Source organism: Macrotis lagotis, chromosome 1 (genome assembly GCF_037893015.1).
Source record: "Macrotis lagotis isolate mMagLag1 chromosome 1, bilby.v1.9.chrom.fasta, whole genome shotgun sequence".
NCBI classification, from domain to species: Eukaryota; Metazoa; Chordata; class Mammalia; order Peramelemorphia; family Peramelidae; genus Macrotis; species Macrotis lagotis.
The window spans coordinates 437698580-437714832 of NC_133658.1; the positions used below are offsets into that span (position 1 = coordinate 437698580).

Here is a 16253-nt window from a genome sequence, read left to right on the forward strand (position 1 = left end):
TGATTTGGATTTGAGTGAGTCTGTACTAAGTCACAAACCTCACTTTCTCCTTCAGAAACATCTGCGACACTGACCAGATATGAATCAGGGCAACTGGAGATTGCCCTAGATGGAAGGCAACCAGGATTAAGTGACTAGGGTCACACAGCTAATAAGTGTCAAAAATATCTGAACTGGATTTGAACTCATGTCCCTCTGAATCTAGGACTGTGCTGTACCCAGATGAACAATGACCCCTATTACACTGAAGTCACTAATAGTCACAAAAATACACTTTTTTTTCCTTAAAGGGTTCTCGGTGTTCTTCTGATGCCAATATGCTTGGAGAGATGATGTTTGGCTCGGTTGCCATGAGTTATAAGGGGTCTACTCTAAAAATTCATCAAATTCGGTAAGATCACATTGTTTCATTTTTCTTTAGAATAAAATAAATATATGTTTAATAATGATAGACTATTTCAGACCTTTTGGAAATTAATGTTCTTTAAAACTAGGTTGTTACTAATTTTCTGAAACCCCTCTGACTTTAGATTTTTGTGTAGCTTTCTATAAAATCTATTCTTTTCCTAGTGGACTTCTCAGTGTGGCACAAGCTCTGGTCCTACCAATCTGGAAGGACTTCAAGTTCAAGTTAGCACCAGCTTTACTGAGTTCAGAGAAGCTCCATAGCAGTAGATTGGACACTAGGTGATAAATTATTTGTCCGAGCAGTATCCAATAAAAATATGAAAGGGCTCTCTGCCCATTGTAACCACTTTTACAGTGGCAGAGTGAAGAGATTAGACAGAGGATACTAAGGGTTGCACAATTTTTAGAATTTCAATAAACAATACATTCTAGTGTGACTATTTTAAATGTGAAATTTTTTGTCCAACAATTTGAATTAGTATTGGAAGAGCTGGGCTGGATCAGTATTTCACTGTCATCACTCATTGTTCTTGGTTTCCTAATCTCCCCTGAAATTTTATAAATAGCCAACTAATATATCTCTCTGCCTCCCGTCTTTCTACCTACTGTTCTTCATTCAGCTGCTAAAATAATCATTCTTGCTGAGAAATCTTCATGAAATCCCTGTTAAATCTAGGATAGGATACAAGCTCCTTGGACTATCTTTTAAGATCAACCATAACCTAATTTCACTTCAGCTTTCTAGATTTATTTCATTTTACACCCACCCCCATTAGCTATGCTCCAAACTCTACATTCTTTTTCCAAACAACAAGTTCCTCATTTGTGGAACATAGTTCTTCTCTTATCTTCCTTTATGGATCTTTATTTTCCTTCAAAATTCACCTCAAGTTTGTTCACTGAAATCCTCTCTACTTCCTATCCCTAAAGCACTTCAACTGAATTTTTCTTGTGCTCCATTATTTCCTTCTATAGCTTATACTTATTTGTATATATCTTACAATCTCCCTTTAGTAGAAAGTAACATGATGTTTTTCTTTTTTATTCCCAACTCCCATCACAATGTCTTGCAAGTGGTTTATACTTAGTAAATGTTTTTTATTATTGAAATGATAGTTGATATCACATGGGATATTAAAATAAACATTTTAAGGCTAAATTTTCCATTGACATTTAAGGTTAACAAAAAGTTTTACATACATGATTTCACTTGATCACCATAACTCAGTGAGGATAAAATTTTTAAAATTTTGCAAATTTATTCAATTGAATTGGTGGGATCATTAAAAAGTTTAGATGATTTATCTAGTTAATGTTTGAATCCAAAGTTTTGAATTTTGGTATTCCCTGATTCAAGATCTAGCCTTATTTCTGATATTCTAAGCTTCTTCACGGTGACTTCCATTACTCCAAGGAATTTTCCTATGGAGGTTTTATTGATGGATATGGACAAAAATTTCACAAACTGAGTGGATCCAGTAGTGATCTGTTCTGGTGGAGTTGAGTGATCTTCCAACATTGCTATCATTACCCTTCATCAGAAATGGAGTAAGCATTACCAGATGTCTGAAGATTTTATAGTTTACTCTTCCTACTTATTTTTTTTTTCCTTTTTCCTCATAGTTCTCCTCCCCAGCTTATGCTTAGCAAAGTTTTTACTGCACGTACTGGAAGTAGCATCTATGGAAGTCTAAACACGTGAGTATCTATAGATTCAGTAACAAATCAAAATGAAGAGCTTAAGAAATAAGTTGAAATACTTTCAGAATCAGATTATTCAGCATCAGCAATGTTAAATCAAATTTCCTTGTTCTCTGCCTATATGTACTTTAAGATATTCAAGACCAGATTTTCTTCGATTGAATCTTGTTGGGGTAAGAGATGTTAATTATACCTTTCTGACTTAGTGGAAGACAAATGTGGAAGTATTTAAGACATTTACCTTTAAGGTAGAGATGTATATACTGCTACCCTTAAACTTCCCATATCATTGAACCTGACTACATAGTATTGAGGCTTTTACTCCCAATTTAAGGAATTTTCTTTTCATGGTTTTTCCTTAATCTAAGTTCAAGATAATTACATAACTATATCTTTTCTTTTAGTTGAGAGGGAAGAGACAAAAGAATCCTTTATTATTTATCTCTCTGAACTAAAAAGAACAAAAGTTTTTTATTTCTTAAGGTTTTTAAAATTGCAAAAAAAAGTTTCAGTTCTTTCTGACTATATTTCATAGTACAAAGTGGAAATAAGTGAGCTAAAGTTGAATGACCTTAAGCCTGATTGGACGTTTCTTTTCTAAAAACTCCCTTAAAAAAGCCTTAGAAGATACTCTAAGGAATAGGAAGTTAGTTCAGATAAGAACCCTATCCAATAAGAAGTATTTTTTGTCAAATATCCCATTGATTAAATCCCTAAAATAATTACCAATAACTTTTGAGTTTCTTAAGATAGATTAGACAGAGTTTAAAAACTGGGATTTACAAAGCTATCCAGTCCTACAAAAATTGCTCTAAATCATTACTAATTAGAGAAATGAAAATTAAAACACCTCTGACGTACCATCTCACACCATCACACCAATATGACTAGAAAGGACAATGTTCACTGTTGGAAGGGATGTGGAAATCTGGGACACGAATACATTGTTGGTGGAGTTGTGAAGTCATTCAATCTTTCTGGAAAGCAATCTGGAATTATTCCCAGAGGGCAATAAAAGTATGCATACCCTTTGATCTAGCAATACCACTACTGGGTCTATACCCTGAAGAAATCATGAAAAAGGATAAAAACTTCATGTGTACAAAATATTCATAGCAGCCCTTTTGTGGTAACAAAGAATTGGAAATTGAGTGAATGTTTATCATTTGGGGAATGACCAAACAAATTGTGATATATGTATATTATGGAACACTATTGTTCTATTAGAAATCAGGAAGGATGGAAATTCAGAGAATCCTGGAAGGATTTGCATGAACTGATGCTGAATGAGATGAGCATAACCAGAAGAAGATTGTATGCCCTAACAGCTAACAGCAACATGGGGGTGATGATCAACCTTAATGGACTTGCTTCATACTATCAGTGCAATAATCAGGGACAATTTTAGAGTATCTACGATTGAGAATACCGTCTTTACCCAGAGGAAGAACTATGGAGTTTAAACAAAGTCCAAAGTCTTTTGCCTTCAGTTTTTTTCAAGTTTCTCATATACTACATAATTTTGCTGTCTCTAATATTTATATTTTCTCCTCAAGGATATGATTTCTCTCCCAACACATTCAATTTCAATCAGTATATAGCATGGAAACAATGTAAAGATTATCAGACTACCTTCTGTGGGGGAGGTAGAGGAGGGAAGGGAGGGCGGAGGAAAAAGTGAAAAATTCAAAACCTTACAAAAATGATAGAAACTATTACTGTATATAATCGAAAAACAAAATCTTAATAAAAAATTGGGTGTATATATATATATGTATATATACATATATATATACATATATATATATATAACACCTATCTTTACATGATGTCTAAAGGTTAGAAAGTATTTCAAAATTATTTTTATTGTGCTTGTTACTTGAATTATAAAGATGTTGAATGTTTTTTCCACAAGTTGAAGTATTGTATCTATAATGTACCTTGAAATTGTTCTTAAGAAAGGAAGACTTAATTGATCAACTTATTTCCCTCTCCTCAGGCTGCAAGACAGTCTTGAATTCATTAATCAGGACAATAATACATTAAAGGCAGATAATAATACAATTATCAATGGGCTTCTTGGCAACATAGGTAACTACCTTCTTTGTTCATTATCTCATAGATTCCTTAAATGTTCATTTTGACAAAGTAGTTCTAAAAATAATTCTGAATTAAAATAATTGAGTTCTAAGAATGCTTCCAAATGTTAAAAATAGAAAAGACTTTTCAGTCTAACAGCCTTACTATCCTTGCTTACTATGTTGGAAAGTTAAATATATAATTGATCGTTTTTCTTGAGTGTTTAAATGGTATATGCCATGTGCTTGTTAAAATGTACCTATAAGTTTATGTGTAAAATATCTTAAAGATCTCATAACTAACTCTGTCATGGTTTCTAAAAGATGGCTTTCGCTTACTTATTTCATCAAAAAGAGATTATATTATTGAATGAAACAAAAATAATTGTTTCATCTGCCAAGCTACCAATAACAACAATAATAATAGCATTTATGTAGCACTTTAAAGTTGCAAGGTGTTTTATTGATATCTCTTTATCCTCACAAAACCCCTTGGCAGGTGGGTGCTGTTATGCTTATTTTTGTAGATGATAAAACTGAGGCTTAGAAAAAATTAAATCACTTGCCCACGGGTTACATGGCTTTTAAATGTTTAAGTCTAGAGAATCCTGACTCCAAGTTTCTGTACCTTATCTACTACATATTTCCATGAAAGCTGAAATAGTTTGTCATACTATAAAATTGAAAGTTTGCATTCAAATGGGATTCTACTGGGTTTGTAAAAAATCCATTTTCATGTTCCTGAAAAACATTTCTTAATAATAACCAATGCACTTAGTTCTTTTGTTACTTATTTTATTGTTGTAGTTGCTTAATGTTCTCAGTAATAAGCATTTAACTTCCTTCATGGGACATTTGGTTATACTTGAAAATTCAATTCTGTTAATGTTCACTGCAGTTAAAGTCCTTTTTAGAGTTCTATTGCTTCAAGAAATATAAAACCATGAGAATATGAACAAATGCTTCTCTGATTGATCATTTGAGAATATTTCATTTAAAAATTTAAATTATACTAAAAGAATAGAATTTTATATTTTATCTAATTTTTCTAAGCATAACAGTGTTTTCCCCCAATTCCTGGCTTTTCATCATTTTATTTACTATATATATATATATATATATATATCTTTATAAAATTGGAACTATGTCTTATAACAGTAATTTTAAATGAAAGTTTGTACTTCTGAGCTTAAACTTTTTATTGAGTAAAATTAGTAATAATAATAATAATGATAGTTTATATGTATATATGTACATAGTCCATTTAGAGTTTCTAAAATGATTTGTATAAATTATCTCATTTAATCTTCACAATTGTGATAGGTGATATTAATATTCTATTCTATAGATGTGGAAAGTGATTCTTAGAAGAGCTTATATAATATGTCCAGAGTCACACAGTTAGAATCTGGGGGTAGATTTTGAAACTATGTCTTCTGATTTCCAGAGAAGTTGATACCTTTGAAAACTGAAAGATTCATTAACATCTCTCTGTACATTTCACCTTGTACAGAATTCTTATTGAAATAAGAATACTATTTACTCATTTTTGGCACTATATTGAACAACAGTGTTTTCCCAGTAAAGGAATGTATTCCTTCCTTTATTATAGTTTGCTTCTTGTTGAAAGTATGTCATTAAAATACTTTGCTGGAAACATAAAAAAAAATTTTCAGAAGAGGAACAATTTTCTAACCATTGCAATAGTGATCTTGGACTTCTATAACAAAATATTTATAATGTCCGCTTGGAAACAAGGGAAATAGTTCTTCCATTTAGGGAAATAAAATTCTTTAAGAAGTTTAAAAAGATCATATATACCATATAATGATTTTTAATGGAGAACTTGTGAAGATTCTCCCTTATTCTTTCCAATCTTCCTTGAATACCTCCAAATTGGAACTTATTAAATTGCTTCACAGCAGTGTTGAAGAAAGTTTTATCAAACCCCATTTCTGACTTTGTAGGGATTTAGATATGTTTATATGTCTAAATTAGGAGTAGCTAACTAGTGGTCCAGGGATTCAGTAATTTAAAAGATGACTTTTATTCAATTCCTAGAGAAATTCTTTGTACCACAATTCAGAAACTTCCAGCCTTCATTCCAACCAAGAAATCTTTGCTCTCCTACAATTTACTGTGACTGTGTTGTCTGTCCTCTTGGATAAATAGGAATCTAACTTCATGAGATTCATTTCAAACCATGACCTTTTCTAACTCCATCTCCCTGATCTGCATTTTATTTCCATTTCATTTTTTTCTTTATAGTTATACCTTAGTAGTCATGGATAAACCCATTTCTTACTTTCTTTTGAAGTTAGTGTTTGTTAATATTTCCTTTTTCTACCTGTTTTGTGATATGTTCTGTTCTCTTGAGTATCTGTGTGATAGTTTCTTCTTTTTCTAAAGTAGAGTACCTCTACAAATTCTCCACTGACACTATGAAAGTTTTACTATTTAAACAAATGATAACCAACCTGAGGAAATCTGAATTAAGCAAGGGTACTTATTACAGCTTGAACTTCAGTTCTTGTTAATGTAAAATTTGTTTTCCTCCATATCTGTTGGTCTGCTCTCATGTTGCTTTATTTTCCTTTTTTGGAACCAGGTGCCATTCAGCTAATTTACTAACTTCATTCTTTCATATGTATTTTACATTTTGCCATGTAGGTCTTTCACAGCTTTGCAGCCCTAGGAGGGCATTCTCTGAGCAAGGCCCGCTCCGCCTGATCAGGAGCGCCTCTTTCTTTGCAGGTTTGCAATGTGCTGTGTGGGTAGACTAGTTGGTGTGACCAGGCTACTCAAATTTTGTAATTTAGCTTTGGAAATAAGACACCAGTTGAAAGTTGATTATGAATATATAAGAAAAAATACCTTTTGGATAGATTCATTTCCTAATTATGGAATTTGTTTTTTGCTATTCCTGGAAATCATATTTTCATTGGAATTGAGTATTTTGGAAATAACGTTTTCATGAAATTACAGTTTGGTGATTATTTCCCAAAATTTGAAAAGTGCCAAAACCAGTATCAGTTAGCTGTTTCCTGCTTAATAAGAGAAAATAAATTCCTATGTTCCACTCAAGTTTCCTCTGAAGAGATCTTATTTCCATGGCAAGGTAGCTTTTGTTTCCTAGTTCACTAATTGCAAAAAATGAAATAAAATTCTCCATTTTTCTATAAAATTTCTATCCACACTTTGATGTAAAAAATTTTATTTTGTAACGAAGAATCAGTTGAACAAGTACCATTTAATCTTAAGAATATATGTCTGTTTTTATATCACAGAGTGAGTGATAATTGAAAAAGTATAAAATCTATGCTATGCTCTCCTTGGCCAATTATTGCTATTCTTTGTAATTTCCTAAATACATTTTTGTGTGCAGTGTAAGATTACATTTGGCAGCCTGAAGTCTAAGTAGGACTTGGATTAACTTAATTTTTTGGTTCCCAAAAAAAGAATTAATTTGGCCTTTGCTTCTTTCTGTATTAAATAACGGCACTTCACATGATACACACACACACACACACACATATGATCTTCAAAAGATATCTGGACTTGTTCAGCTTAGCATCAATTCTTGCTGTTGGGGATATGCCATACTGTCGGAAGATATAAGACAAATGAATGCAATGGAATGAGCATGATTTAGTTTTGATAATTAAAAGGAGTGCCACCAGTCTGAACAAAATTTCCTTTTGTATTTAACATGCTTTTCTTTCTTTACAGTTCACAGCAATCCAATGGACATGCCTGGAAGAGAACAGAATGAAGATCGAGACAGTGGCATAGCACGCTCTGGTAATACATTTCAAGCCCTGTTCTTTAGTGTTTAGTATCATATGAGGAATGAATGGAGGTAGAAAGTATTTAACAATTTTGAATTCAGTAATTCATATTTAATAAATAACTTTTCATATTTTTCATGGCAATACTCAGTGGAGAGGTGAGCCTAATTGAACTAGGCTTAGCTAAAACAAAGTGAAAAGTGCCTGCATTTTGCCACTATATTGAATTGTTTTGCTTCACTTCATATATTGCAAGGAATAGTGGAAGGAGCCACTAGAAAATAATGCTGAAGGGGAAAAAAAAAGAGAAGAATATTAATAAAAGACCATTTGTAAAGTTTACAGAGGTTATGGTAAGAGAGCAGTGGCTTTCTAATTCCTACAGTTATAATTTCCCAGATAGCGTGAAAAGGGTCTTTTGTATAGATTTCAACTTTTCTCTGCAGTGTAAATTCTTCAATGTTGGTTTTTTAAAATCCTTTTTGATCAAAAAACAGTTCAGTCCAGTTTGCTCACAGTCTAAAACTTTCTATACGCATTGTGCCTATGAAGTTCAGTCACTAAATTCGAATTTCCTGATGAAGAATGTCTCTGAAGACAAAAAGTATTTGTCAAGATATTTATTTCCCTTTTTTTAATCCAATATTTGTTTTTCCTAGTCCAATAATTAGGGGCTTTAAGACATAGAGATGAAGACATTCCTCTTAAATTTTGTCCTTTCCTCTTCTATACTTTTATACTTTTTTTTCCTTTTAGCATAAACTTTTTAGTTTTTATTGATTTTGTTTAACAGTATTATTCATTTTAATCTGTTTGTATCTATCTACCTCCTATTTTTCTAGGACTCCATTTCTCAAGTTAATTTTTCTTTGCAGCAATGATTTTTGCAATTTGTGCCAATTAGTTTTATATTTACAGTTTTCTTTAAAAAAGTAGGATTGTGACATTTGAATGTCTTTTTAAAGAATTGTTTTGTTAAGCATGTAAACTGATTTACATGTAAACCATGTAAACATGTAAACATTTAATAAAACACTTCTTTAATACCTGTACCATGTAGTTTTAAAATATATATATATATATATATATATATATATATATATATATATATATATATATAGGGTTTAAGATGACAGATCATTTTTAATTGTCATGGTGATATATTAATTCATTTAACATTTTGTTTTCTTGCTTGAAGTACTGAAACTTAAAACCTGCCTTATGATTTTTTTTCTCCCAGTAATTTTTTAAAAACAAGTAAGATTTTACATGTTCATGAAGAATTTGAGGTCAAAAGTTGACAATTCAGTAGAGTTCATATTTTGTGTTTATCTTTTATTCTTCACTAATCAGTTAAGATGAAATTTTTTTTATACTCATGAACTATTAAATTTTAAATCATGGATTAAAATGATTCTTTCTTATTGTTCTAACAGCATCTCTTAGCAGTTTGCTTATTACTCCATTTCCTTCTCCAAACTCCTCACTTACTAGAAGTTGTGCTAGCAGTTACCAACGACGCTGGCGACGCAGTCAGACAACTAGTTTGGAAAATGGGGTCTTTCCTAGGTGGTGAGTGAATTAAGAAACAAATTAAAAATGTTGATAGTCAGTTTCTTTTTATCAATCTTATTTGAGTTAAATGAATTTAAGAGATTAAGGTAGGAATAACTTTGGCTTTATCTTTTAAGCTATATTGTACTCAGGGTATATAGAGATCTAGTTTTAATGACTCTTTGAAGAGATATTTCCATATTTTCTCATATGTTTTATTCTTAATTTTTATTTGAAACGTTCTATTCCATTAATAAACCATATTTGTTCCACTATCCTCCAATATACATCATGTTTAAAAAAGTAATTTATTATGTACTTCATTTCTTAACAGTAAAACCAAATGACCATGTATAAACCACTCATCATACTTAAAAATTAATTTCAAAACATATTGATGGTGCCTACTGTAAATTAATTCTTTATTCATCTCTGTTGTATATTTGTTCTTTGATTACAATTGTTAATATATGATCTATTGCTATCCATCTATTTTCTGTGCTTCATAGACATTTTTCTAAATTTCTTAATCTTCATAATTGTTATAACTGCGTTCTAGTCTTCTCTTAAACTGATATATCATAATCTCTTCAACCATTTACAAATTGTTGGACATTTAATTTGTTTCCAGTAAGTAATTTGATGATATATTTCTCAAACAGAGAAATGATTTCCAAGATAATAGGAAATGATTATTTTTGTGAGTTATTTATTATTGCATACCTCTCCAAAGAAATTTTATTAATTTGCCATTAGCAAAGTATGCATATCTATTTCTCTATAATCTTATTAGTGTCACACTTTTAAGTATTTTTACTAATTTTGGTAGGATTAAAATAGAATCTTTAAGATGTTTTAATTTGTATTTATCTGATAATTAGGTTGAAATTTTTAAAAGTAATTTCAAGTAATTATGTATTCATTTGTGATTTCCTTTATCGTTTCTTTTGACCATTTGTTCATTGGTGAACTGGATATTGCCTTGGGGTATTTCTATCAGTTCTTTATAAAATTTAGGCGTCAAGTTTGTGTTCAGCAGTTTTCAAAATGTTTTTTCCTGATTATTTTTGTAATGTAGCATTTTCTTATTTTATGTATTCAGATCCTTTGATAAAAAATCAAATTCTTATCCTCTATTATTTCTTATTTATTAACTTTCTACTTTCAGTTTTTTAAAAACATAGATTGTTCCCTTCACCTCCATAGAAGGATTCTCATCTGACCCCTTCTTTCTACTCAAAGAGCTACTACTTTAATTCAGGCCCTTCATCTCTTCTTGCTTATTCCAGAATTGTTGATCTCACTGCCTATGGGCCACAGATTAAATGTAATGATAAAATGTTTAACAAAATCAATAAAAATATAATAAAGCATGGTTGCTTACCTGTGATTTTCTAAGTTAGTGTGTGGCCAGCAGAGCTCTATTTCTATTTAAGTGTAATGCCACTGATCTTGCATTGGCCTACCAATTAGTTTTCCTAACTCTTCCCATTCTAGTTCTTAATACTTTAGCAGTTCTACTCAAGTACAGATCTGACTGACCAGTAAATTTCAGTAACTTACTTATGATCTCTCAGATCAAATATATAACCTGCTCTCTTTCACTTTCAAAGCGCTTTAACATTCTGGCCCCAACCTATTTTTTCCATTCTAATTGAATAGTACTCTACCTCTCAAATTCATTTATCTATTCTCTCTGTTCTTTAGACATGACTCTTATCTCTTTGTCTGTCCCCACCTGTCTATTCTCATTTCCTTCCTTCTGCCTCTCAGAATCCCTCTCTTCCTTCAAGATGCAGATTGATTGCCAGGTTCTATGAAAATACTTTACTGATGCTCCTCAGTTGCTCCTACTAATCTTCATTGTATTTGACTATTTTAGAGTTATCTTTGTTTATTCTCTTTATTCTGTACCTGTTTATATACATCCTTATTGACTCCTCTGTTAGAATGTAAACTCTTTTAATTAGGTACTATTTCATTGGTTGTATTCTTATTCCTATCAAATAGTATAGTGCCTGACCTATAGTTAGCACTTAATGCTAATTGAATAGTTCCTTTATAACTCGTTTTCTGAGACTGGAATTTTTATTAAATATGATAGTTATGAGTTGTGAATTACTTATAAATTTAGCTTTTTTGTGTTGCTATCCAGTTTTCCATTTCTAATATTTGTGATAATTCTTGACCTGTGTTTTTTTAAAAATAATTTTCTCTAAATTTTCTTTATTTGGTACTATTGGTGAGATTTCTCAGCATGGTTTCTGACATACAAGAGATGCTTAATAAAGCTATTTTGATTGAGTATTCTTCTTTTCTAATACTTGAGCAAAAATTTAATTCAATGTTAATAAAATGGAATGAAAATTTCTTTGAAATAGATTAAGTCTAGAAGGGAAAATTCTATCATCATTTGTTTTTCTCCCTCCAAACTGACTTGGGCATATTTGTCTTTTCTTTCTCTGTTTTAATTTATGTTGTGATTAAATCCATATTTACTTAGGAAACTGTTGCTATTTTTGTAGACATTGTAATTAAATCTGTTAGTTAAAATTAAGGAATATTATAATTTTTACTGAATTATTTTGACTTCTCCATGATCATTGAATTTTTTCAAGGTACTTTTAGCTTCTCTATTCTGTCAAAACAGCTTTATAGTTCTCCTTATAAAAAGACATTTGTGACCAGATAAGATATAAAGTATTATTTTTAGATTGAGAGATCACCATAATATATAACAACTGATCTGTAATTGGCAGGGAACAGCAAGAAAAAATAAGTCTGGGCTTTATCAACAGTTTTATTTTACTAGATGCAAATGAACCATTAAATTTAAAAGCTGTAAACCAGGATATTTGGTTTTGAATAAGTTCTAAATTCGCTAAAAATCAGTTCTGCCTCATATTTAACTTGTCAGTTAAATTTTACTGAAAATTTATCCAGGTTACAATAGTTAATATCAAAATTTAGAGAGAGAAAATAGGGAGTTCCTCACAAACCTTTTTAATTGTTTTGACTTCTTAAATAGAAGACCTTAAGATAAAGTTCATTATTTAATTGCGAAGAAAATTCAATTCACAATTAAAATAATTACATAAACTTTTTTAATAGGTCTGTAGAAGAAAGCTTTAATCTGTCTGATGAAAGCTGTGGCCCAAATCCTGGAATTGTTAGGAAAAAGAAGATTGCCATTGGTGTAATTTTTTCACTTTCCAAAGATGAAGATGAAAATAGCAAATTTAATGAATTCTTTTTTTCACACTTTCCTCTCTTTGAAAGCCACATGAATAAATTGAAGAGTGCAATAGAACAAGTAAGTAGTTTTTCACATTTAGTTTTACATTTTTTTTAATTTCTTGCATACTCTGTTAGTAAGATGTTCATTTATTCACTCAACTGAAGATTTACTGAATGCATGCCACATTTTGATAGGTGCAATATAGGACACTATGAATATTTTTAAGATTCAGTCTGACTTTATTTTAAAAAGTTTTTAACTCATTTTTATTGAGTTCCAAATTCTTTCCCCCAGCACCTCCTCTTCCATTGAGCAGGAAAGCAATATAAATATAATTGTACATGTCATTCAAAATATTTTCATATTTACCATGTTACAATTTAAAAAAAGGCAAGAAAAATAAAATGAAGAAACAAGTAGGAGATGATCTTAAAAGAAGACACTGAGATTAAGGAAGACTAGGAAAAGTCTCAGCAAAAAAACAAAACTTTGACTGAGACCTGAAAGAATCCAGGAGGCAAAACTAAGGAATAGAGAATTCCAGACATAGAGAAAAGATGGTGAAAATGTCAGGAAATGGAGTGCCTTGTGTGAGGAACAAGGAAGAGGCTCAGTGTGTCTGTATGGCAAGGTACATGAAAGGGAACAAAGTTTAAGAAGACTGGGAAGGGAAAAGTGAGAGGAGATCCAGATAGGTAACAAATAGTGAATTTTATCTTTTATTCTGGAAGTAATTGAGATAGCCTGCTGTTTATTAAATAGGAAAATAGCATAATCAGACCTGTGTTTTAGGAAACTCACTGCTATCTGAATGGAGGATGAACTGGAATGAGGATAGGTGTAATGCAGGGAGACCAAGTAGAAAATAACTGCAATAGTCAAGAGATAAAGAAATAAGTGCTTGTGCATTTGGTGCATACACCAGGATGGTGGCAGTCTCAGAGGAGAGAAGGGAGCATATACAGAAGATGTTGCAAAGGTTCAATCAATAGGCCCTAGACAACTGATTAGACATGAGGAATGAGAAAAAATGAGGAGTTCAGGATGATACTTGGATTGATTGAGAAAACAATATGTCTTTGACAGTAAGAGATATTAGGGAAAAGGGAGAAATTTGGGTGGAAAAATAATGAGTTCAGTTTTGCACCTTTTAATTTTAAGAATCTACATGTCAGGATTAGCTAAGTGACCCTAGAATCAGGATGACCTGAGTTCTAATCCAGTCTCAGACACTCAATAATTCTCTATGTGACCTTGGGTATTACCTTGCAAAAATCGAAAGGAAAAAAAAAGAGTTTATAGGATAACTGGTTCCAGAAGTCCCTTAGACAGACTTGAGATGTGAGTCTGGATGTCCAGATAAATAGCTCTGAGAATCATTTGCATAGTTTGCATAATTTGATGTAATTACCAAATGAAATAATTTAGAGGGAGAAGAAAAGAGGTCCTAATACAGAAATTGAGGGACAGCAAGGACTAGTGGAAATAATTTAGATGAAGATCTAATAGAGAAGACCAGACAAGGAGAATGAATTCCAAGAGAAACTAATGTCATGAAAACCTAAAGAGAAGAAAATAGCAAGAAGAGGATGATTGGCAGTGTCAGAGACTGAACAGAAATTAAGAAGTATGAGAATAATTTGGCAGTTAAGAGATTATTTGGTAATTTTGTATTATTATAGTTACCAAGCTTAAAGAGATATGAGATATTGAACTTCCCTTCTTTGAAAATGTGGAGGGGCAGCTAGGTGGTGCAGTGGATAGAGCACTGGCCCTGAAGTCAGGAGTACCTGAGTTCAAATTCGGCCTCACACACTTAATAATAATTACCTAGCTGTGTGGCCTTGGGCAAGCCACTTAACCCCATTTGCTTTGCAAAAACAAAAAAAAATGTGGGGGTCTATGGGTGTGGGATGTTTTTCATACTATTAAACTCAAAAGATAAGTAAATTAGTTTCCTTAAAATACTTTTCATTTTTATAGGGTATACCTATCTGAGTAAGGGATGGGGGAAAATATTTGAAAATGAACCAAAAAAATACCAGTAAAAATACAACATTTCACTTTCTAAGAAAAAGAAGAAAGTATTTCTTGACATTAAGATCATCCTGAGGAGATTTGGGTTTTTATTATGTTATGGGTACATGAATGGGAAGAGTAAGAGATATTAGGAAGATTCGAGCTGTATCAAATGTTGGCAGAAGCCTCATCTCTAAAATATCACAAATTGGGGTGAGCTCTTTCTTTTCAGTTACAAACAAATCGGTTTGGTTAACAAGGTAATTCTTCAAAGCCTAGAAAGTTTCACAGGTAATTGCTTTAAGTTGACATTGTTTGCTTTGACAGTTGCAATGAAAGATTCAAACTATGAAAATTTTGAGGGGCAGCTAGGTGGCTTAATGGATAGAGCACCGCCCTGGAGTCAGGAGTATATGAGTTCAAGTCCCGGCCTCAGACACTTAATAATTACCTAGCTGTGTGGCTTTGGGCAAGCCACTTAACCCCATTTGCCTTGTAAAATCAAAATACAAACAGACAATTTAACAAAAAAACTTTGGACTCTTTTATACACGACAAATGCAGAATATCAAGTCACTATGAATACATGTGTCTCCTTGTAGGAAGGCTGACAGTCTGTTCAAGGTTTTTTGTTTTTTTTGTCCCCAAGAATAGGTATGTTTGGCTTCATAGTTCTATAGTCAGATGAAAAAGGAAATGTGTGACTTTGTTTTCACCTTTCTCTCCCTGTTTTGATCATGTTTCTATAAAAATTATATGTTGCATTATTATTTTCAAGGCTATGAAAATGAGCCGGAGATCAGCTGATGCCAGTCAGCGGAGTTTGGCATATAATCGTATTGTTGATGCCCTAAATGAATTCAGGTAGGAATTGTTTTTCTGATTTTTTTCATATGGTGCTATGTCTGTATGTACACAAACTGTTTCCTACCTTTGTTATGCTCATCTTGAATGAAGTATTTTTGAAACTAATGAATCCAGTATTCAAAATTAAAATGAAATCTAATGTCAGTGGAATATCAGTTCTACATGGAGTACTGGCACAATACTTAGCACAATGACTGACACATAGAATGTACTTAATAGATGTTTATTGAATAAATGAGCGAATGAATAAATTTACTTGGGGACCACCAATAATTTGAGTTTGAATACTGGGGTTTTTTTTTGTTTTTTTGGGGGGGCGGTTTGCAAGGCAAATGGGGTTAAGTGGCTTGCCCAAGGCCACACAGCTAGGTAATTATTAAGTGTCTGAGACCAGATTTGAACCCAAGTACTCCTGACTCCAGGGCCGGTGCTTTATCCACTACGCCACCTAGCCGCCCCTATACTGGAGGTTTCAATCAGGAAGTGGTCCTTCTTTTAAATAGCCAAATAATTAGCTCTCTAGTAAATAATGATAATAATTTTTTCCCTTTATGTCCCAGAAGGCACTTAGGTATATTTCTTCCTAGTCACAAAGATTTA

At 31.9% G+C, this 16253-nt stretch overlaps 1 protein-coding gene across 3 annotated transcripts in view; it reads left to right on the plus strand.

Annotated features, from left to right (window-relative positions):
- FNIP1 (folliculin interacting protein 1) overlaps nt 1–16253 on the plus strand; it is a 124601-nt gene that overhangs the window by 77032 nt on the left and 31316 nt on the right. For 2 of the 3 annotated variants that reach the window (XM_074213293.1, XM_074213294.1), the window contains exons 4-11: nt 291–391; nt 2032–2106; nt 4109–4200; nt 6858–6941; nt 7917–7988; nt 9412–9547; nt 12641–12842; nt 15565–15650. In XM_074213293.1, coding sequence (XP_074069394.1) covers nt 291–391; nt 2032–2106; nt 4109–4200; nt 6858–6941; nt 7917–7988; nt 9412–9547; nt 12641–12842; nt 15565–15650 — 848 coding nt within the window. The remainder of the gene's footprint in view (nt 1–290; nt 392–2031; nt 2107–4108; nt 4201–6857; nt 6942–7916; nt 7989–9411; nt 9548–12640; nt 12843–15564; nt 15651–16253) is intronic. The other variant, XM_074213295.1, reaches the window with a different exon arrangement.